Below are 21,674 nucleotides of genomic sequence, written 5' to 3'. Positions count from 1 at the left end.
TTGAAGATAAGGACGGGGCGGGACGGGGCAGAGCCAAATAAGGGTCGGATCCACGAAAAGGCGAAGAGGGCGTGTCCAGGAGAGGCGAGGTAGGGGCTGAAGCTGGCCCCAGCAGGCATCTTCCGCGGCCCTGGGGCTGACTGTTCCTCCTGGTCCATTACGAAGCAAACATTCACCAGCAGGTACCAGTCCCTGTTCTGGAGGGGCTCCCAGGTAGATGCGGAGAGAAGGACCGAGGTGCACTCCTGTGGCGGAGCGCGCAGAGCCCTGGGGTGCGGGTTAAAGAAGGGCGGATGCTGAGCTCTCCGGGTGTCGCCTGGGCTTATCGGCCACCAGGCTTACTCTAAGAGCTATCTGTCCTTGCAGCCCTCAACCGCCCTGCTCAGTGGCACCTTACTGGGGATCATGAGAGGGTGGGTGGATCTTACTTCCCCAGGCCTCATCCAAAACTTTTGGGTGCAGAGGGCCTGATGGGGGTCAGGCCGCACCCAGAACCAGAAAACTTCCCGTGGACAGGAGAACCTGGGCAGGTAGGCTCCCTCAGTGCAGTGGCACAGGACTGGGTGGGTTATGATGGCAGAGGAGGGCGGGAGAGACTGGGCAGCAGTCAGGCTAGTAGGGATGTCCCCTACTCCATATACCCTGAGCCTGGGTGGTCTTCCACACCTCAGGGACCAGGCTTCCTGCACTCTGCCTTGCCTCTGAGATCCCCACTTGCCTGGACTGCAGCTTCCCCTTCCCCATCAACCACATTGGACTAGTTAAGTAAGAACAGTCCCTACTTTCTGAGGCCACTTGCACTTGTGACCACCGAGTTTGTACAAGTCTGTCAAGGCCAGAACTGAGAGGAAAGAGTGACCGCAACCACCAAGCTGAGTGGAAAGGTTGAAAACTAAGATGTTCATCACAGTGTTATTTATTATTTTAAGGAAAATCGGGATTGTGGTGCCCAGCCTTCAGGGTGTGTACTGTAGACTGGCTCTAAATTCATCATGCAACTCTCTGGAGGCTGGGCATTGGAGAATAAATGTCTAAGTACCTGGGATGAACATGTAGAAATAAACAGGAGGCTAGAAAACAGAAGGTACTGCACCTTCTGGCTTCTGTTTAAAATGAAAAAGAAAAACAGGAAGTAAGGACATATGTTAACATACTAACTCTGGAGGAAGGTCAGAGGTGAGGCTGATACTCTTTTCCTTTATCTGTATCTTAAGAATTTTCTAGCAGCTCTGGGTTACTCTAGTAAGGAGGTTCACCCATGCTGTTGGGAAAGAACAAAGGTCTGGCAGCCTGCAAGAGTTGAGGGGTTGGGAGTAGACATAGCAAGGTAGATAGGTGTGGTGCTTGTTGGCAGCACCAGGGGGCAGCACCTGCTCACCTGGCTAACCAGGAACCGGGGCCAGAAAGAGGCACAGCCTGGACACACCCGCCTTGGAGGCACCATCCCTCAACACCTGCACAGTGAACTAACTGCTCCCTCCAGGTCCAAACCTGGGACCTGCCCTGAGCATGTTTGTGGAGGACCCGTTGTTTTTGGCCAGCTTGGTGTAGACTTAGCTGTGGCCTTGCCAACACTTCTACAACATACTCCTTTTACTCTTCTCCCTTTAACTGTAAACAGGACTGTCACAAGTTTGAGGCTTTGTTCCTCTGGCTAAGCCTTACCATTTCAGAAACCATCCCAGAGACAGTCTGTAGGTTGTTTATATCAAGTCCTTTTATTCTGATACCACAGAATTACCTTGTCACAATACAGGGGGAGGGACACTGAAGTACCACGAGTTCTCACAGAGCACAGGAGGACGGCACACAATTCACAAGGTCATGTGGAGGACTCGGGTCATTGCACTTACAACTGTAAACTTGTTTGTTTCACTTTGTACAGCACTCTTCCCCCCCTCCAAGGAGAGAAGGAAAGAAAGGGAGAGAGGCAAGAAGGAAGGGAGGGAAGGAGTGAGGGGAAAGCAAAAACAAGACATGGAAGCTAGCAGAGAAAAGGCTTTGGGCAGCCACCACTCTCCAGGGCACTGCGCTTGGAGAGCAGGAGCTGATTTGATCCCAGAGGCTGAGTGGGGCAGACACGCACACACATACACATTCACACGCTTGTTCACATGCATACACACACAGTTATCTCACGATTTCCATGGCTCTCCAGCGCCACCCCAGTGCACGTGGCAGCAGGGCTGCTGGTACCCAGGGAGACAGAGATGATATCTCTGAGGAGTTTCAGTTGGTCAGGCCTGTCCCTCTGACCCTGTCGGAGTCCACGATGACAAGTATTTACAGATGGGGGGAGGGTGGCATGAGGGCAGGGGAAGGGCCATGCTGCCATGGCAAAGGATCTGCCTAGAAAACTCCACACAGGTTCCACAAGACAGGCCATAGTTACTCCACTGCTGCCCTCTCATCATGGGCCCTGAGACCACATTCTCTTCCCAAGGACTAAGTGGGTGGGTGGGAGGGGACTGTCGCTGTGAAGTGAGTGCATTAGGCCCTGGAGTGGGCAGAGACAATGCCCTTGCTCATGACACTGGGGAAGCAGGTATGGAGAAGGCCTAGACCACATCCCAGAAACTCTGCCCATTTGGAGATGGGCTCGATGCTCCCCCACTGCCAAGGTACCAAATGCTGGTCCCTCCGTCTCTGGCTGCAGTGCCTCCAGAGTCACAGCTGCATCTACACAAGGGCTGGGACACTTGTGGCCCAGAGGGGCCTGCTCCAGCCACCTTCACAGGGGGTGATGGATACAGATGTGTCCTGGGGGTACAGTGGGGAGTGGCAGATGTCAGAAATTTCAAACTCAGAAGGCTTGGTCACAAAGGAAATTTGCTGAAAAGTCAACATTGTAGAGCCTAAGACTGGGCCCGATGGAGGCTGACCTGCTGTCCTCTCCCTGCTTGCTCCCTGTTCCTGGTCCCACCCCCTGGCCTTTAGTGGGAAGGATTACTGCCTTGGCCCCCCATATGTCCAGCCACAGGCACATCCCCACACGGACTTGGCCCTGGGTAGTCAAAGGTGATGAATAGTGGCCTCCCTTAGCCCTTGCTCAGATGGGGCTCTTACAGCCCAGGCCTGATCGCTGGGATGAGGCAGGTGTCCTGGGGGATGGGCGAAGCCCAAATCCAGGAGGACCAGGGTCACAGGCCCAAAACAGAGGTCAACAGCCTCCTGCCCCATCCACAGCTGCCAGAGGTAGGCCAGGATCCCCCTCTGAAGGACTGTGTAGACCTTATAGGAAAGTATGAGAAATGTGGACCCCTGAGAAATGCATGGTGCAAACCAGAGCAAACTGGAGGAAGGCCAGGCCTCGAGGGGTTGGACAGCCACTGCCTGCTGCACTCCCGGCTCAGTCACAGAGAAGCTGACAAGCAGTGCGATACTTGGGCTTCAGAGATGAGGGGGGGGCAGGGAGTTTAGGTCCTGGAGACAGATGGAAAGAGGGTCACAAAAGAACCTTCTGTGAATTTTGCTATTGAAAAGCTTCCCAAGAAACTCAGCGTGAAGCCACTGTCTATGTGAACACCTGCTCTGGTCCAAGATGACATTGTTAGCTGTCCTTGCCACAAGTGCCAGAGACCTAGCTCTTACTGAGCACTTGCTGATCCCCTTGTCCCAGCCTAGATCTCTTGGCTCACAGACCTTGGAGCCCCCACCGAGCTACAAAGAAGAGGCACGGAGCAGGTACAGTCAGGATCTGGGGTCCCTAGGACATAGCCAGACCCTGCCTCTGTGTCTCTGGCCAAAGACACAGCCCAGCTCTGTGCCTGAGCCATGTCCCACTGAAAGGGGTGGCCAGACGCCTCTGGCTCAGGGATGGGATAAGAGGGGGAGTGACTTACAGATGGAAATCATACAGCAAACCTTCAGAATGTTCACCCACACACTCCTGTGTGGGCTCCAGCAGCATGTCTACTCCAAAGGCTTCTTTTCACCTGCTATCCTGGTCCGAGAAACCTGCAAGGTGTGCGAGGCCCTGCTCTGCCCGCCCCGCAGCCTGCACGCTCAGGCAACAATTCCAGCAGGTCCTCACTAGCTCGTGCAGAAGTCAGCTAGAAGCACTCCTGAAGGAGAGGTTCTGAGGCAAAAAGAACTCCCAAGCAAGAGGGTGGAGCAGTTAAAATGGATGAAATCGTGCAAAAAGGCTGCGAGCTGTGCATGCTCCACTGCAGGACAGGCGGTGACTCACCTGGCAGCAGCGAGTCCTGCCACAGGTCAAACATGCCACAGACTGAGAATTTCACACACACAGTGGGAGCAGGGGGAGGGGGGGGGCGGTGTTTGATATGAGCTTATCTATCCAGTTTCTCAATTGCATGTTTGCAATTAACTCCTTATACATAACATGGAATTTATTAAATATTAACAGTTGTCTTTGAGGGTTTATATTTCATTGCATAGAACGTTAGAGATGAGACTGGTGGGGGTGCCCAAGAGGAAGGGAGGCCCCCAAGGTAAGGGCCTTGAGGAGGAATGCCGCCCAGTACCCCAGGTGGGTGGACGGTGCCATACTCCCCAGCACAGGGCTCTAGGCCCTGCCCTCGCATGGCAGAAGCCCTGGCCCCTCTGCTCTGAGCATGCCCACTGGTGATGGCTTAAGAAGGACTGGATTGCACAGTAAACAGAGGCGGGCTGAGGGGCCTTCCTAGACCTCGCCCTGGGGTTGTGCTCTTGGTGGCCTGCTGCCCCCTATTGCTTCTGAGTCAACATTCTCCCTGTGCTGATCAGGGGCAGAGCAGAGAGGAAACCAAACCATGGGTCACAGGTGGTGGTGGAGGGGAGAGGCAAGGAGGCGAGCAAAGAAAAAGAAGGGGGAGAAAGAGAAACAAAAGAAAACTGCTTATGAGGTATACACGTAAATCAAACTGAAATGATTAAGGCTGTTCTTGAAATCAAAAGAAATCCCCAGGTGTATGAACAAGGAGCTGGCTGCTCAAGATGATGGCGGTGTCGCTGGGATGCTCACAATGGCTGGGGAGTTCGGGGGGGGGGGGGAAGGGGGCGGATGGCTTTGAGATGGTGGCAGGCGTGCTAGCATGCTGCCACCCATGGGCTGGGAGAAGCCTCAGCCAGTGCCCACGCTGCTTTTCGGTGCTATGGCCTCTTATTTCAGCGATGAGACAGTGTTAGGTCCTAATATTTGTAAAGTTCTCCCAACCCCATGCTGGCCACATGGAAGTCTGCTCCGATGTCACCCAGAGGGCAGGGTGAGGGGAGCAGGGCCCTGTGGCCACAGAGGGATCCGGGCCAGCTGGAATGTGAAGGAAACGGAGCCCGGGGCCCCCAGCCCTCAGTCAAAGCCCCTCTCCAAGGCTGTGGAAAAACTTCTGGCATCGTGGAGGGAGGGCAGTGTCCGTCAAAAAGAGGCAGCCTGTGCCCAAACTCTGTGTATAACGCATAGGAAGCCTGGCTGGCCGGGCCGCAGAAAGGCGGCTGTGGGAAGAGCAGCAGGACTGCCGAGGTGGCAGGGTGTCCGGAGAGGGCTCCTCCCTCCCAGCGAAGGCTATTCCTTGAAGGTGGCGCCCTGAGGAGAGCAGTGTCTCTGGAAAGACAATCACGGGTCCCCCGGGGCCAGTGGTCTCAACGTGTCCAGCAGATGCTTCACCCAGACAGCTGCTGTTAGAAAACATCCCGTTCTCAACGGAGGCCTGCCTGCCACGTCCCACCTCGTGTGAGTCTTTGGGCCAAGGGTTTGCCAGATTGCAGATGCTTAGAGGAGAAAAAGAGGAAGGGGGAAAGAAGGAAAGAAAGAAGGATTTTGTCAAGAGCTGTGGACAGCTGCTTTCCATCCCTGCCCTCCTCTTGGTGATTTGCCCATGTGCTGATGGACCAACTTTTCCTCACCCAGGGGGTCCCTACCCATTGAGTCTTGGGGAGATGGGTGCTTGGGCGATTTTGAGGTTACGAAGACAAGGACAGGAAGCAAGGCGTATCCAGGTGGCCAGGAAGGGACATTTCTTGAATATAACATAAGTTGCTTGAGCGTGAGGGAGATGGGATTTTGTTTAAAATAGCCCACCTCTCCCAGCCCGCTTCTGAAATGGCCATAGAAGACACCAGAAGATGGGCACTCAGAGAAGTGCTGGCCGTGCGGCCCAATCATTAGCCAGATACCAGAACCTGAGGGAGATTCCTTTAACTACAAAGTTAGTGGTGTCACTGGCCCACCCAGGCTGTGTGGCAGGACGCAGAATAGAACCACGCCCGTGGTTCCTTTCGCTCCTCAGTGACACAGCCCTAGCCCTAAACCCAAGGTAGGTTCTGCCGTGAACCCAGCCCATGGGCTGCCCTTCCTTCCCTTCAGCACAATTTCTGATTTCACATCTGTTCCAGGGCAACTCCAAGGAAACATCTGGCTGGGCGGGAAAGCAGCAGGGAGCCCTCTGTAGTGGGGTGAAGGCAGGAAGAACGCTGGGGGTGCTGCACTGTGGCTACTGTAATTAAAACAAATTCCAGGCTCTTTACTTTGGCCTACAAAGCCCACCCGAGCTGGCTCTCACCCCCTCAGACTTCACCCTGACCGTCTCTCCCCTTGCTGTGGCTCTGGCTCTGCCGGCCGTTTGTCTGGCCTGAAGGCCCACCTGTCCCATCCCAACATCGTCCCTCCTCAAGCCTTACCTCACACTGACTACTTTCTTTAGAGCAGACCCCCTGCCCCACAACCCTGCTTCACTGGCTTCATAACACTTACCACCTTCAGAAATTACCTTTTAACCTTTAGTGTTTTTTTTTAACTTATTTTTTCTCTGTCCCCCTTAAATGGACTGTCCACTTTGGAGGGCAGGGACCTGGTTTTATCTCCTGCTGTATCCCTCGCACCTGGAACAGGGCCTGGCACCTGCCTAGGACTTGACAAACATTTGTGGAATAAACGGCTAAGTGGATGAGAGACCGGACGTTTCTAGGGCCCCCACCGTTCCTCCAGAGACAGGCAGCCCTTCTGCCACTACACCCAGCTCCTTCCTACAAGCAGCCCTGGCCTGGGCTCCCTTGTGATTTGTTCGCTGACTCTCTGGCCCTGCCACACACCTGCCTGCTCACCACGAGAAGCACACAAACCTCTAAACTCAACCTGAGAGGTGGCGAAGAAAGGGGAGGGAGAAGGCCCCAGGGTTATGGAATGGTAGAAGGTGGCCCTTGGCCGTGCACAGAGCAGCGCCACTAGCCAGGCTACCCTCCCTGCCATCCTGGATGATGCGCTACCTCCTCCTCTGCCACAGAGGCTGGGCTGGGACCAGAGAGGGTTCCAGGAGAAGGCTTCTCATCCCGTGTTGGCCACTGCAGCCCAGGCAGAGCCATGGCCCCTGCGCAGAGGCCCTTCCACTCTCTCCCTGGGCTGACCTGGCTAGGGGCTGAGACTGCCTGTCCAGTGACCTCCCTCTCCTCTCTGTCCTCTTCCTGTCTGCCTCACTTCTCATTTTGCTCTTCCATCTTGCAGGTCATGAGCTCAGCCTGTGAAAGCCAACAGTGTTTTAAGTTCATGCTCATGGCTACTACGGTCTGCAGCATTGGGGACTCAGGCCTCACCAGACTGTCTGGAGCAAAGTCACCAGCACGAGGCCTCAGGGAAAGGGCTTTGGAATCAGTGCCCAGAACACAGACCCGAAGTTGTGGGAGATGGTTGGCTTTGCTGGGTCCTTCCCTGAGGTTACTGCCTGAGTCATCTCAGCCAGCTTGGTGGTCTCTGGCCCTCGGGTAAGCTGCGAGGCCCATCACAGCTGAAGGAAGTCCACCAGCCTCCTCCCAGCTCACATTTGTAGGAGCTACATGGGTCTGGTCAGCCAGGCCTTGGACCTTCACCCCTTCCTCTGCCCCGCCCTACCCTGGACCTGACACTCACTGTTATACGCAGAGTCCAGAGCTGTGCCCAGGCCTCTGACTCCAGAGATTTTTCCACAGCAATGATATCATCTCCTTTCGTCTCTTCAAGAGCCTGTGGAGCATTTACAGAGAAAGGTTGAGGAGGAGCTGTATCCCAGGGGGCCCTACCTACAAACTAAAGCCAGTTCAAAGTTGTGAGAGCCCTGGGAGGGGTGGTAGGGGTGGTGGAGAAGGACAAGGGAGTGTTGGCCCTAGCTTCCCTTTCCCAGGACCCCTGTGGAGTTGGCCCCACATTAAGGCCTCTATGCATTGGGTTCCTCCTTTTCCTCTTCCTCCTCCCACACTCACAGGAGAGAATACTGCAGCTCTGGCCACATCACCACTGCTAAAGACCAGACTCCTCCTAGAGGACTCCTCAGGACCCCCCATGCAAAGGGAGGCTGGGTACAGGCAGCCCATACTTACCCTGCAGGGCATGGTCACCAGAATGAGGAGAACTTTTTGCCAAAAGCAGAGACAGCTGTGACAAAGAAAAAGAGAGGCATCAGGAAATTGGACTAGACTCCTTCCTGGGTGGGGCCATTTGGCACAGTGAAGCCAAGCCCACCCCAAGGGGCAAGGACCACCCAGAGAGCCACTGGGCAGCAGCAGGTGGATGTTCAGGCTGGCCTATGTCTGGCTGACCGAGCCTGGAATCATTTCCCAGATGTAACCTCTGCCAGAGTAGGGCCCTGGAGCTGCCGCCCACCATGGACCTGGCTGTAGGCAGTGCCTACCTTCTGTCAGCTTGCCAGCCTGCTCTGCTGCCCCACCAGGGAGGATTTTGGAGAGCACACTCTCACCATCGGCACCTGGCTGGCCGGCAGGAGCCCCTGGGGTCCCTCCAGGCCTGGCTCCGGCCTTCATGCCTAGGGGGAAAGAAACCACCATCAGGAGACAGGCTTGAGTGGGAGAGCAGCCCTGAGGGAATCTGAATACAGGCAGTTGTGAGGTTGGAGAGTGAGGGGGAGGAGAGAGAAATGAAGAGAGAGAGAGAGAGAGAGAGAGAGAGAGAGAGAGAGAGAGAGAGAGAACATGAAGGAAAGGGGTTGGAGCAGGCAGAAAAAGGGAAGTTGAGGAAAGCAAGGAAGGAGAAGAGGAGGATGGAAAGACAGATGGGAGGAGAGAAGGGGAAGGAAAGAGACAGTAAGAAGCTGTGGTCCTGGCCCTGTACTCAGGTTCCCTGACCAGAGCTGCCTGGGCCCAAAGTCCCCAGTGCTGGTGACCCCAACTGGCTCATTCTAACCCCAAGCTTGTTTCCTACTGCAAAGGTCTGCAGCCCCCTGGGCACCTTCGCAGGGAGCAGTGCGGGTGGCAATGCAGGGGAGCTCAGGACGCCCATGGGTGTAGGGAGAGGGCAGACCAGGAATTCTGGGCCATGGCCGAGGGCACCAAAATACAGGCTCACCTGCAGGTCCAGGTCCTGGTGGTGGCTGGGCCTGAGGAGGCCTCCCCTGTTGGGGTGCTTTAGCTGTCCCTTTAGAGCCATTTGCCTGCTCTGCCCGTGGCTGCAACACAGAACCCATAGCTCAGATACTGTCCGTGGATTCTGCCCTTGCCCAGCCTGGAACCAAGGGCACGTCCAAGCTGCGGCCGCAGTATACACCCTGGGTAGGATCCATGCACTGGAGCCCTACTTACCGGTCCTGCTGGCTGGGAGCCTGTGACTGTTGGGGGGCCTGGCTGAGCCTTCCCTGCTGGCTGGCTGGCAGCAGAGGCTGGGCCCCGGGTAGCTTGCTGGCCCTGTTGCTGCAGCCGAGCCTGCGCTGGGGCCTGCTGAGGGGGCTGTAGCTGCTGCTGCTGCTGCTGCTGCTGCTGCTGCTGCTGCTGCTGCTGCTGCGTCTGTGGCTGGCGTGATGCTATTGCCGAGGGTGTCTGCCTTGATGGTGGCGGCTGTGATTGCTGTGGCCCAGGAGCTGCCTGCCGACCTTGTGACTGCAGCTGGGGTTCTGGCTTTGGCTGTGGTGCAGTGGGCCCCGAGTGGGCCTGCCGGGAGCCCTTCTTGCTGTCAGAGGCATGATGGTATGCTGACGGAGCACGGGATGGCTGTGAATATTCAGCGGAGCTGGGGTACCCAGGCTGACCCTTCTTCTGCATGGCCGGGGCAGGGCTGGGCTGAGGGTGAGGCCGGGCCTCATGGCGGCCCATGTCCCGAGTGTGTGGTTTGGCAGCACGCCGGCCCGGCTCCTCACCAGTGTGGCGGCCTGAGTGCCGCCCGTGGTCACTGTGGTGCCGGTGTTCCTTGGCTGAGGTGTGGCGGCTCGGGCCACCCTCATCATGTGGCCACAGGCCCTCCTCGGGGGGCTCATCGTAGTCGTGGTAGCTGTGCCTGGCAGGGCCTCGCTTCTGGGAGGAGGAGGAGACTGCATGGCCCCCGTGGTGCCTGAACCGGTCAGAGCGGGCATCCCGGGGCTTATCAAACCAGTCTGTCTCCTCCTGGCCCAGGTGATACGCTTCAGAGACCAAAAACAGAACACCATCAACCCCTGGGCTGGCCGCAGGGGGAGGCCCAGCTGAAGCCATGCAAGGAAACCAGAGAGTGGGCACCACAGCCACAAGCAATTAACACTAGGCCCCCAGCCCGTCCCCCCCACAACCAGGGCCAGGGCGCAGGTGGAGCAGCCCACTGGATGAGGAGCTAAGCCAGGCCCCCCTGGGACATCTCAGGGCCCAGGGCCCCATGGGCGGGCAGGCCCCCCGGGTGCTGAGCGGCTGCAGAAATCACCCCTGGCTGCCATTACCTTCGCTGTCGGAAACTACGCAGTGGGAGTCATCCAGGATGTAGCCCTCCTCACGCTTATATGTGTGGGCCCGAGGCCCATCCTTGACGTGCTCCTGGACGTCAGGCATGGAGTGGCTGGAGCAGAACTGTGGGCAGGTGTCCCCAGGAGGGAGGGTGCCGCCGGCAGGGCGGGGCCGCCCCAAGGGGCTGACGGGGCTCTCCTCTTCAGAGGCCTGGCTCCGCATGGGGGGCCGGGACCGGCCATGGGCCATGCTCAGGGACGAGGGCTTGGGGCCCGCTTTTTGGAGTCTCTCCATGGCTTCCCGTTCCCGTTCATATCCCTTGCCCCGGCTGCTGAAGTCATGGCCGGACAGTTTCTCCCCACTATATGCAGATGCCACCCGGGACCGGCCACTCCCTCCATACATGCGGTCATCTTCCTCCACTGGGTCCCGGCTGGACACCCCATAGTACCTCTGCTGCTCATACACATTCTTCTTGAGCCCATAGGTGATTTCATCCTGGAACTTCCTGCCCCGAGAGGCTAGGCTGCTGCTGACTGCAGGGGAGGGGTAGGAGGCCAGGTCAGACTCCACATCCTTGGCCTCTTCGATAGGTGAGAATTTGGAGATCTTTTGCTCCATGCCCTGCTTCCGGTGCTTGCTACGTTTTGAGGAGATAGCAGCTGGTGCCAGGCTCTTGGAGGGATGCTTAGGCCCCATGGGACCTGGACCATACTTCTCTGCTCGAGTTCCATGTCTGTAGTCACTGTCACTGTAGTAGTGGGCACTGGCTGGTCGGCCATTGCTCTCCAGATTCCGGTGATGGCCACTCTTCCCACGGGGATCATAAGAGTCCTCTTCAGATTCCTCCTCCCCTCTGGTGTAGCAGCAGGGCAATGCAGTCCCCTCAAGGATGCTGGGTTCTCCCAGCTCTTTCCCTGGACGCCCGCTGCTGCTTGGCCCCAGGGGTTCTAGTCGCTGGCTATCAGGGGTAGTGGAGATACTATCCTTGGTCAGCTCACTGATGTCATCAATCATCACATAGTTCCGAGGGACATTCTGCTCCAGGCTGGTGTAGTGGGAGTCAGAGGGGTAGGTGGAGGCTGAGCTCAGGCTCACACCACTACGGTCCCCGGCCCGGGGCAGCTCAGCAGCCTTGCCTTGATCATAGCTGCTGCTTACTGCTGGGCCACTATAGCTGGTTTCAGGTGGGGCTGAAGACATGGCCACAACTGGGCTGGCAATCACCTCATAGTTAGTGGGCACCTTCTGTTCCAAGTCGGCTAGTGACGTCTGGCGTGGCTTCTGGTGGGGGGCACGGCTGTCAGCTGGGACTGGGAAAAGAGTGCTCTGTGTGGTTGGCATGGGTGTTTGGGCTGTATAGTGGCCTGTGGGACGGAAAGCCTGCTGGCTTGGCAGGCTAGGCTCAGCTGGGTAACTGCTGCCAGGAGGAAAGGCAGGTGCTGGGTATGTGCCGGGGCCAGGGTAGGTGGGTGGTTGATGGGCTGGGAATCCGTTCTGAGTTGGCCCACCACTGCCTGCAGTGTACTGTGGGGCTGGAGGTGGGAATCGGGGCTGTTGGAAGGCAGTAGGGCCAGAGGGGGTGGCAGGAGCAGCGGCAGTGACAGGGAAGTCAGCATACTGGCCGGCAGGAGTGGCACAGCCCTGGAGCCGCAGCTGGTTGAGCTCGCTGTCTGATAAGTAGTCACGATGCTCACCGAGACCACGCAAGGGCGGGTAGTCACGGCCACCCCGGTCTTTGGCCAAAGACTCTTTACGCTGTGTGATACCCAGCTCCAGGTACTTGAGCTTGGCGTCGATCTCCTTCTCCTCCTCGTCCAGCTCCGCTTGCTTCTTGCGCAGCTTGGTGGACTCATGCTCCACCAGCCGCAGGTCCCGGTCCAGCTCCCGGAGCAGGCTGGCCTTGGTGGCAGGGACAGCGGTGGGCCCCGCCAGCCCATGCTGCAGCAGGCTGGCCGCATACAGCTGTGGGGGGGCCTGGCCAGCCAGGGGCAGGTGAGCCTCCTCTGGAGGGGGGCTGGGCAGTGTCCGCTTCACCTTGCGGACCAGGCCGTTGGGTGGCAGCGCCGACACCTGAGACAGAGGGAAGGGCGGGCAGCACTGAGACCCAAGGTGTGGGTGACTTGGTGGGGCAAAGGTAGAAGAGCCCTGGCCTGGGTTGGGGCAGAGGCTGGGCTCCATATAGTTGGTGCTCTGATTCACCAGGCAGCCTTGAGGACTGCCTCCCCGCCCGCCGCCCCCTGCCCCCCGCCCCCAGTGGACATCATCACTGGCCTGTGACCGTTTTACAGGCCTTCTCTCTCCCAGCACTCCAGGCAGCAGGGGAGGTGTGGAGCAGATGCCCCTCTGTGCTGGTCTCTAGGACTAGCCTGCCTCTGAGAACTTCTAGCATATAGTGGCCCTGAGGACCCTGCCCATGTCCAGTGGGCTTGCCACCCTCTCTCTCCCACTGAGTGTCCTGAGGTGAGGACAGTACAGTCTGGCTCTGGTTTCAGGTCTAGAAGCTGGTGGGGACCAGGGCAATAGAGGGCCATGGACAGGAATGGAGTGGTCCCTGGGTGCCCACCAGGATCCCCAGAGGATCATGAGAAGGGGCACAGGCTGTCAGTTACTGCAGGCTCTGGGTCTTTTCCTGCCCCGTCCTACAGCTGTTTTAAGTGACATGCAGCTCAGCCGCCTGGTCCACCCTCTTCTCCCAGCTGCCCTACACCACCCTCTGCCAAACTCTCTGGACTGTGCTCTTGGCCTGGCCCCCAGCTCCCTCCACATCCCTATTGGCCCACCACTCTCTGAGACTACGAGCTACCCTGCAGGGCCTCTCCAACCTGTCTCTGGCTGTGTTGCTTCCTGGTCCAGACTCCCTAACCCTGCCCTCTCTGCAGTTCTCCTCACCTGCCGTTCACATTACCTGAAGGTCCACATCACTGGATGGTGATGGAAGGTCTACCTTGGGTCCTTTGTCTCTAGTTCCTAGCCTTCCCAGAGTGCCCTGGGACTCTGGGCTTTTATGGACCACCCAAATCCCCAAAATACACTAGGCCCGGACATTGGGCTTCTTGCGTTTTACCATGCCAAGAAACTACATAAAAACCTCCCACCCACACTCACCATCTGTCACGAAGAAAATGATAGTGTGTCCCAGAGCCTCAGAACAATGGGTGGGCCTTTAACAATACATTTCGCTTTTTCAACTCCTCATTCTATTGTTCATCTTTTGTTATTTTGGCTGCACACCTTGAGGGCTCATCATGGCATGGCACCATACTGCTGGCCCATGGAACTTCTGTGCCCACCCTGGCCTGGAGCCAGGGCGGCCTGCCTCTCTGGCCTGCACTCCCTGCCAGCCTAGACTCCTGATCCCACCCCCACGCTCTCTGGACTGCACACCTCAGGGCTCTCCATTACCCAAGCTCATCACCTCCACCACCCCACCTTGAGGCCTCACCCTCTCCTCTCTGCATCACGCCCAGAAAACATACCTGGTTCCTACCCCTTTCCCCAGGGCCACTGTGCAGTCTTTCCCTTCAGCCTATCTACCCACATTCTGCCCAGGAAGCTTTCTAAAATACCCATCTTGCCTGTCTCACCTGCCCCAAACCTCCAGAAGCTCCAAGGGCCTACAAGAAAAGCCCGTGCTCTTTAGCCTGGCACTCAAAATCCTTGGCAGAAGGCCCCTGCAACTCCTATCTTCCCTTGCATGGCAGCCCACAGCAGGCCACCTTGCCCAGTCCCAGGATATCGTTGGCAACTAAAGCCACAGGCAAGGGCACATTAATGTTCCAGGGTTCCCTGCCTAGGGGAGCAGACAGGGAGCAGATTTACTGAGGGCCAGATAGTGACAGGGGACAAGATGAGACCGAGAGATGCTGCAGCCCACTGGGATGGACCTTGAATGCTAGGCCAAGGGACTTGGACTTCCTGTGGGGCCATGGAAGCCAGGCCAGGGATGGGGAGTAGGGAGCAGCCCAGCCAGGTCTATGTTACTGATTTTCTAAGGAAACATCCACGGTAGAGGTTTGGAATGGGAGAGGCCCAGACTGGCGGGGGGACACGGTAGGGACTGGACCAGATATGGGCTGTGAAGAGGCAGTGCTGAGGAGAGGCTGAAGTTTCTAGCAGTGTCTGGATGGGTGGCTGTGGGGGCCAGTGTGTGAGTCTGTATTTGCCCAGATGTCCTTGCCAGGCTGCTGGCTCCACCAGGTGTGCATCAAGGAAGATCCAGTCCTCATCCTCAACTCCTTCCTCTGGGCCTCTGGAGCTGGAGGTGACTCCACCCCCACCCCAGGAGAAACCCCTCCCTGTGGGGCCCCCAGGCTAGACAGAGACCCCTGTCCCACCCTGGACCAGCCCCTGTGCCCATACCTGGCTACCCAGTCCCCCCTGGTGCTGGTAGAGGGAGAACCTCTCTTTGGTAGACTCCTCGGCGGTGGGGCTGAGGGGCTTAGGGTCAGACAAGGACCGCTGCAGGGTCTTCATGGGGCGAGGCAGCGTCTGCTGGCGGAGAGCGCTGTCAGCCGTGAAGTGCTTCTGGGGACTCACGTGAGCCTTGTTCAGCCTCTCACTGGAAGCAAAGGAGGTGTCCAGGAGCCGGTGTGGGGACAGGGGTGAGACCGGTGAGTAGAGGACCTGGGGGGACTTGGGAGGCTGGCGGCTCACGAGCTGTGACAGGGACTCCGGGGGCAGCTGGGCCTGGTATCCAATCTCCAGGGGATCTGGCTTCTTTTTTTCGAATCTGCCGAGGGGCCCTGGGGTGACGATCTGGATGCCAGGCAGGTAGGGGCTGATGGCAGTTGGCCCTACAAGCTGCGGCCCAACCACACCCTGGGCCTGCCCCTCGGGCTCCGTCTGGCAGGCCAGGCTCTCCCCGCGTCCAGTCTTCTCTGGCGCCGAGATGTACCTGACGATCTCCACCTTGGGGTCAGTAGCGGCTGTGATGTGGATGGCTGGAGAGACTCTGGGCAGCTGGTCAGGCTCCGTCTGCACAGAGCAGTCACTGATGGTCTGGATGCCCACGCTGCTCGTGGCCCTCGCAGCAGCGGTTGCAGGGGACGATGAGGCGGCAGCATCATGCTTGCTGTCGGAGCCGGAATCCGAGTGGCGGGAAAGCCGGGACCGGCGGCGGCGCACCGGCTGCTCCCACTCGGCACTGTCCTCGTCATCAGTCTGCACGCTGCAGTCCGCACTCCGCCGCACCCGGCGCCGCCGGCTCAGGAGGTAGCGGCCCTCCCCATCCTCCTCGTCTGTCTGCACGCTGCTGTCTGCAATCCTCCTGACCGCGCAGGGCTCGGGCCCTGACTCTGGCTCGCAGGCGTCCCGCAGGCGAGGCATAGAGTGCCGCTTCTTGAGGCCGCTGCGGCCTGCCTCCCACGGCTCCTCTGTCTGCAGTGACATGTCCGAGGCAGAGCTAGGGAGGCCCCGATGCAGCCCGGGCTCCCGAGGCTGCCCAGGCCCCTCCGGCCCTGCCACGGCGATGAAGGCTGTGTGGGTCAGGGGTGGCCAGTACTGGCCATTCTGAGCCAGCTCTGTGGCAGCTGGGGGAGGCCCTCGGCCAGGTGCCTCGCAGGCCACAGGGAAGGGGGTCTTCTGCCGCTGCTTCTGTTCCTCTAGCTGCTGCTGCAGCTGCTGCTGCAGCTGCTGGATCTGCTCCAGCTGCAGACGCTGCTGTGCCAGCTGCTCCCTCTGCAGGGCGAACTGGGCCTGCCGTTCCTCCTGTTGCTGCTGCAGCACATGGTGCTTAATGGTCTGCAGCTCCTGCAGCTCCCGCTGCACCAGGAGCTGCTCTTCCTCACGGTGCCGCTGCAGCTCCACCCGCTCCCGCTCCAGCTCCTCCTGCAGCCGCAGTTGCCGCAGCTTCTCCAACTCCACCCGCTCCCGCTCCAGCTGCAGCAGCTGCTCCTGCTGTTTCCGCTGTCGCTCCTCCTGCGCAGCTTCCTCCTTCTCCAGCCCTGGCCGGCTGAGGGCCCCGCTGCCGCCCCCGGGAGCAGCATCTACCTGCGGCTTCTGGCTGGCCAGAGGGGCTGGGGCGGGGGGTGGGGCTGCTACAGCCTCTTTGGCGGCAGCAGGGGTGGCTGTGGAAAGAGGCTCTTCCCGAGCTGCCCCTGTTGGCAGCTCTGGCCTTGGTGGGCCCCCAGCCCCTGGGGCCTTAGCAGCAGCAGGTTTCCCCAGGTACACAGGACCCTCAGCAGGTGGAATGCTGGAAGCAGCGGGGAATCTACTTGGTGCAGGATATCGGTACAGCCCTGTGGGCCCAAGAGGTATCCGGGGGGCAATCACGGGCATGCGTGTCAGGCTGGTGAGCGGCACAGCTGTGACCCCACCCGACACGTAAGGCCTGTACATGCCACGGCGCACCATGGGCCGCAGTACTGAGGCGGGCTGGGTGGTTATGGGCAGTGTTGCAGCAATTGGAGTGTTGATAGTCGAGTAGATCATGCCGTCGGCTGCACGCACGGTGGCTGTGGATGGCAGCAGCTGTCTGACTGCTGTTCCCTGGCCTACCGTAGGCCTGTACTGGGCCAGGTTCCCAGGACTTGGGTGGCCCTCTGGGAAGGTGGGGTTCCCAAGGAGGCCAGGTCTGAGGGGAGCCAGACCCTGGGGAGCGCTGAGCCCAGGCCCGGGCTGGGGCTGATACTGCATGAGGTCAGGGCCACCACCACCACTGCCATGCCGCCCTCCATACTGGTCCATGGAGTTGAGGGCAGCACACATGCGGCTGATCTCACGGGCAGTGGTGGCACTGTACTGGGCCAGACTGGCCTCCTGGAAGCCAGCTGCATCTCCCCGTGGGCCATACCTGTGGTCTGAGTAGATGTTTGACACTGAACTGTAGCGCCTCATGGGAAGTGGGTGAGTCAAAACGTCTGTGGGGTGACGCAGGTCTGTGTACGAGCCATACTGCAAGCCCTGCCCAAGGTAGCGTCCATCCACAAAGCCCAGGCTGTAGGAATGCTTCAGCGAGCTGAGATCCACAGCTGAGTCTCGTCCAGGGCCCTGGAAGAGCTGCCCAATCCTGTGGGCATGGTAGTTGAGGCTAGCCTCTGCCAAATTGGTGTCAGACATGGAGGAGTATAGCCTGCCATGGAGGCCCTGTGGGTAGGGCCTCTGCTCCTCGTGGGGCCCAGGCCCCACTACCCCCTGTGCCCGGTAGGTGGGGGGTTCAGGAGGCTCAGGGTCCCGGGGACTGTAAAAGGGGCCACTGCTCTGGCCAGGTAGGGCAACGTCTGACACACTCTTCTCAGGAGCGCTGGGGGTGGGGTGGAAGGTGCCTGTGCAGCTACTGCCAAAGGGGAACTTGTAGACCATGTCACAGCATGCCATCTGGCTCTCAGGCCTCATCCCAGTGAGGTCCAGGGCACCTGCAGGTTCCTCTGGGAGCAGTGTGGTCACAGTGCCTGCTGTGCCCTCTCCCATCTGCACCACCACTGTGTGTGGCTTCCTGGCACCTGGAGCAGCGTGTGACCGCAGCTCTGCAGGGGCAGCCCGGTGGGGTTCGGCACCAGGCTCTGCCACTGGGCCCGATTTGAGGCCAACACTCTGGGCACTGCCCATCTGAGTGATTAAAACGTCCCTTCTGGCCAGAGGTGCTACCTGGTTGGGCAGGTTATACCTGGCAAACTTGGTCTCCCTAGGTCTTCCACGGGGCCCACCTCGGTATGGGGCTGTCTGGACGGCCTGCTCTACCTGCTTGACCTGGGCCAGGCACACAGGGCTACCCGCACCCTGACCAAAGTCAAGCCGGCTCTGGAAGGGGTCTCCATAGACCACAGGCTGTTTTTGCTGAGCCATGAGCACAGATGAGGCCATGGTGATGCTCACGGTGGTGGCGGTGCTGAGGAAGGCATGGGTCTGCTCCTGGGCATTGAGGTTGATGACCAAAGGCTGTACAGCAGTCGACTGCCGTCCTGGGATTGGATCCAGGGCAAGGCCGTACTTCCTCGCTTCCACGGCAAGAGAGGTCAGGTCCATGCCCTGGTCAGTAAGGATGATAGGAGTAGGCTTGACAGCTGTGCGAAGGTCTACCACGGCACTGCCTGGAGGCCTAGGGCCTGGCTCCACCCTAGACGTTCCAGGGACAGAGGAGATCCGGCACAGGGAGATGTTCTCAGCAGGGAGGGCGCCCCAGCCATAGACTGCCAAGGGCCCATCCGTGCCAGCACTGGGTGCCCGCGGGAAGCCAGGTGGCCCAGGTGGCTCTGGGGGCAGCTGGGACATACTCGGAGGTGTTGTCTGGCTATAGCTGTGGGTGGTGGGCTGGGTGTCAGTGGGCGAACACACTGGGGAGGTGGAGGCACTGGCATGTACCATCCTGGTCTGGCTGGAGGCATCTGATGCCAGAGTGATGACCATGAAAGGGGCCTCCTGAGAGGGCTGCTGCCACACCAGGCGAGGTGTGCTGGGCCGGTGTGGCGTTTGTGTGCCCTGAGCCACCATGGGTGTTGGGGTCGGGGCACCAGGGCTCCGAGGCATGTCCGAGGCAGGGGTCGGGCTTGGCGTCTGTGTAGAGAACTCGGCTGTGGCCCTTGGGCCCAGCTTGCCAGGGGAGAATGTGGGACTCTCTGAAGGAGAAGATGGAGAGAGAGGTGGGCTGGAGCCTGCGAAGTAGGAATACCCCCGGGAGGCCTTGTGGGGGCCGCTCTCACCATCACTCACACTCAGGGGCTTGTCTCTGGCAGCCCGTCCACTGGCAGTGGTGCCACTGAGGGCCTGGGGTATCTCCTCAGTTTGGGACCCGTAGTTCGCAGTGGCTGGGCTCTGTCCATAGCTGTGGCCTACAGCAGACGGTGAAGGGCTGCGCTCAGAGCCTGCTGGGGAGGTTGGAGTCATATAACCTCGTGACAGGCTGGCTGGACAAGGAGCCACAGCTGTGGTGGCTGGGGTGCCAGGGCCCTGGGAAAAGGATATGCCTACCTCCTTGGAGGCAGAGCTGGGGGAGGCAGGAGAGCTGTGAAGCTTGAGGGGGTCCTGAGGCTCCTTTGCAAAATGCTGAGTAACACGGACATCAGGAATGACTCGGCCACCACTGCTATCTGAGGAGGTGGAGGTGGAGAAGGACACAGGGGCAGCCAGCTGGGTGGGACTGGTACCAGGGGTGAGTGGGCCGCCATTTTGCTTCATTGGGTCCATGTACGCACTGTCGGCATTCAGAAACTGCTTCTCCTTCTTCTTGTCCTCCGCAAAGGCCAAGTCCCGGGAGGAGGCCTGCCGCATGCGGGCAATGCTCTGTGATGTCTGAAGGATCTCCTCATACACGGCTGTCCCCAGGCTGGCCGGTGTGCCCTCAGGGGCAGGCTGTGCAGCCCTGCCATAGTCCTGGTCGGGGGTGTCCTGGTACTCAAAGGCACACTGGCTCCGGGTACCAGTGGGCTGAGAGGGGCCACCTGCCACCTGGCCCTGTTGCCGCTGGAGCAGCTCGGCCTTGCGCATCATCTCCTCATAGGCCTCCTCTGCGCTCTTCAGGGGCCGGCTGGAGCTGGGAGTGGTGGAGCTGCCTGAGGGCGTCTCAGTTGGCGAGTAGAGGGACATGAAGGTGGGCAGGTTATACTCACTGCCTGACTTGTAGAGCCGGGTGGGGCCGCCATCCAGGGCTTCAGCCTCCGAGTCAAGGGAAGGGGAGGGCGAGTACTCGGAGCAGGAGGAGCGATGGAGCTCCTCCATCTCAGCTGCCTGCCTCAGCTCCTCAGTCGGGGAGGCATCCTCGATGGGGGACAGGTTGCTCGGGGGGGTCTTGGAGCGCTCGCGCCGCCGCTGGGCCCGCAGTTCTTCCTTGTCTCGCCGTGTCTTGCGGGCCGTGCTGCGGATACGCTGCTGTTCCACCTCCCGCATCTTCTCCTGCTCCCGTAGCAGCTCCTCCTCCTCCCGCAGCTCCTCCTCCTCCGAGGAGTCCTCGATGGTGGGCAGCAGGGGCCCATGTGAGCGGTGCCGAGCCTTGCGCTGCTGCTTTGCTTCTTCTAGTCGCTGCCGGCGGCTGGGGCTGCTATCGCTGTCCTCCTCCAGGGAGGACAGGGAGGTGGGAGAGGTGCCCGAAGTGTAGCTGGGTGTGGAGGCAGGCAGTGTGGAGGAGTGCTCCCCACGGGAGCGGTCCTCTGGCGAGCCTGTCAGGCTCTCCATTTCCAGCTCCGGCTCCCGCTCCAGGCTGGGGTCGGGACCTTGGCCCAGGTCCAGCTCATGGCCATAGCTGCCCGTGCTATTAAGCTCAATGGTCTTGAAGCGGCGGAGCCCCCCCTGTAGGGCCCCAGTGCCATCGCTGGCCTCGGCTGGGCCTCCCTCAGAGAGCAGCTCCTCGTAGCCTGTGGTGGCGTTATGTGGCAGACGTCTCTTGGGCAGCACTGCTGGGTCTTGGCTGGGCTCAGGCCGGGGCCTGGGGCCACCCTTCTGGGTGCCATGTTTGGCCAGGCCATGCCCAGAGGGGGCAACGTCATCCTCTTCCAGGTTGTCTTCTTCAGCGCTCATCTCCAGTATCTGTCGTCGCATGAACTCCTCGTCGGTCAGTTCTGCTGCCCGGGCTGGGGGCTGGGGTGGGAGAGGGGACAGGCCACCCTCACTGCTGTCCTCCACGTAGTCGTGCCTCAACTGGCTGCCAAAGTCATCTGATGACTCGGCTGTGTCCTGCTGCTCCCTCTGGCGCCCCCACTCCAGAGAGTCTTCCTCCTCCTCCAAGATATCCTCCAGTTCCTCATCGGAGTCATAGGCCTCAGGCATGATGGACAAGGAGTGGGGCCTCCGTTTCTGCTCCTCACCACTGCCCCTGGGTGGCTTGCTCTGCTCGCCCCTGGGCGCTGGGCCCTGGGCCTCCAGCGAAGGACGCAGGCTGCTCCCCACCTTGTGGAGCTCGGAGGGGCTGGGCGGGCGAGGCCCTGTCACCCCTGCGCTGTCCAGCTGCTCTACCTCCTGCTGTACAACGCCTGTGATCTCGCTCTGGGAGCTGGAGATGCCGTCGGACGAATAGCCTGTGTCACTGAGGCTCTGTGGGCTCCGAGACAGGTCCTGAGAATAAGGCTTGCCTGCCAGCTCCTGCAGCAGGGTGAGAAGCAGACACTGACTCCCCATGGCAGACAGCTCACTGGAGAAGC

The 21,674-nt window shown here is 59.5% G+C and overlaps 1 protein-coding gene across 1 annotated transcript in view; it reads right to left on the bottom strand.

Moving 5' to 3' along the window:
* Positions 1-1,693: 1,693 nt before the first annotated feature.
* BSN (bassoon presynaptic cytomatrix protein) overlaps positions 1,694-21,674 on the bottom strand; it is a 96,322-nt gene continuing 76,341 nt past the window's right edge. Inside the window, exons 5-12 of the mRNA XM_040445369.1 lie at positions 14,968-21,615; positions 10,602-12,678; positions 9,502-10,313; positions 9,269-9,368; positions 8,598-8,729; positions 8,287-8,341; positions 7,841-7,933; positions 1,694-5,709 (exon numbers count right to left, since the gene is read on the bottom strand). Coding sequence (XP_040301303.1) covers positions 8,301-8,341; positions 8,598-8,729; positions 9,269-9,368; positions 9,502-10,313; positions 10,602-12,678; positions 14,968-21,615 — 9,810 coding nt within the window. The 3' untranslated portion in view covers positions 1,694-5,709; positions 7,841-7,933; positions 8,287-8,300. The remainder of the gene's footprint in view (positions 5,710-7,840; positions 7,934-8,286; positions 8,342-8,597; positions 8,730-9,268; positions 9,369-9,501; positions 10,314-10,601; positions 12,679-14,967; positions 21,616-21,674) is intronic.

Source organism: Herpailurus yagouaroundi, unplaced genomic scaffold (assembly GCF_014898765.1).
Source record: "Herpailurus yagouaroundi ecotype Mexico unplaced genomic scaffold, PumYag 193, whole genome shotgun sequence".
Lineage (NCBI taxonomy): Eukaryota > Metazoa > Chordata > Mammalia > Carnivora > Felidae > Herpailurus > Herpailurus yagouaroundi.
The sequence above is the reverse complement of the archived record's forward strand: the minus strand, read 5'-3'. Positions and strand labels throughout refer to the sequence as shown.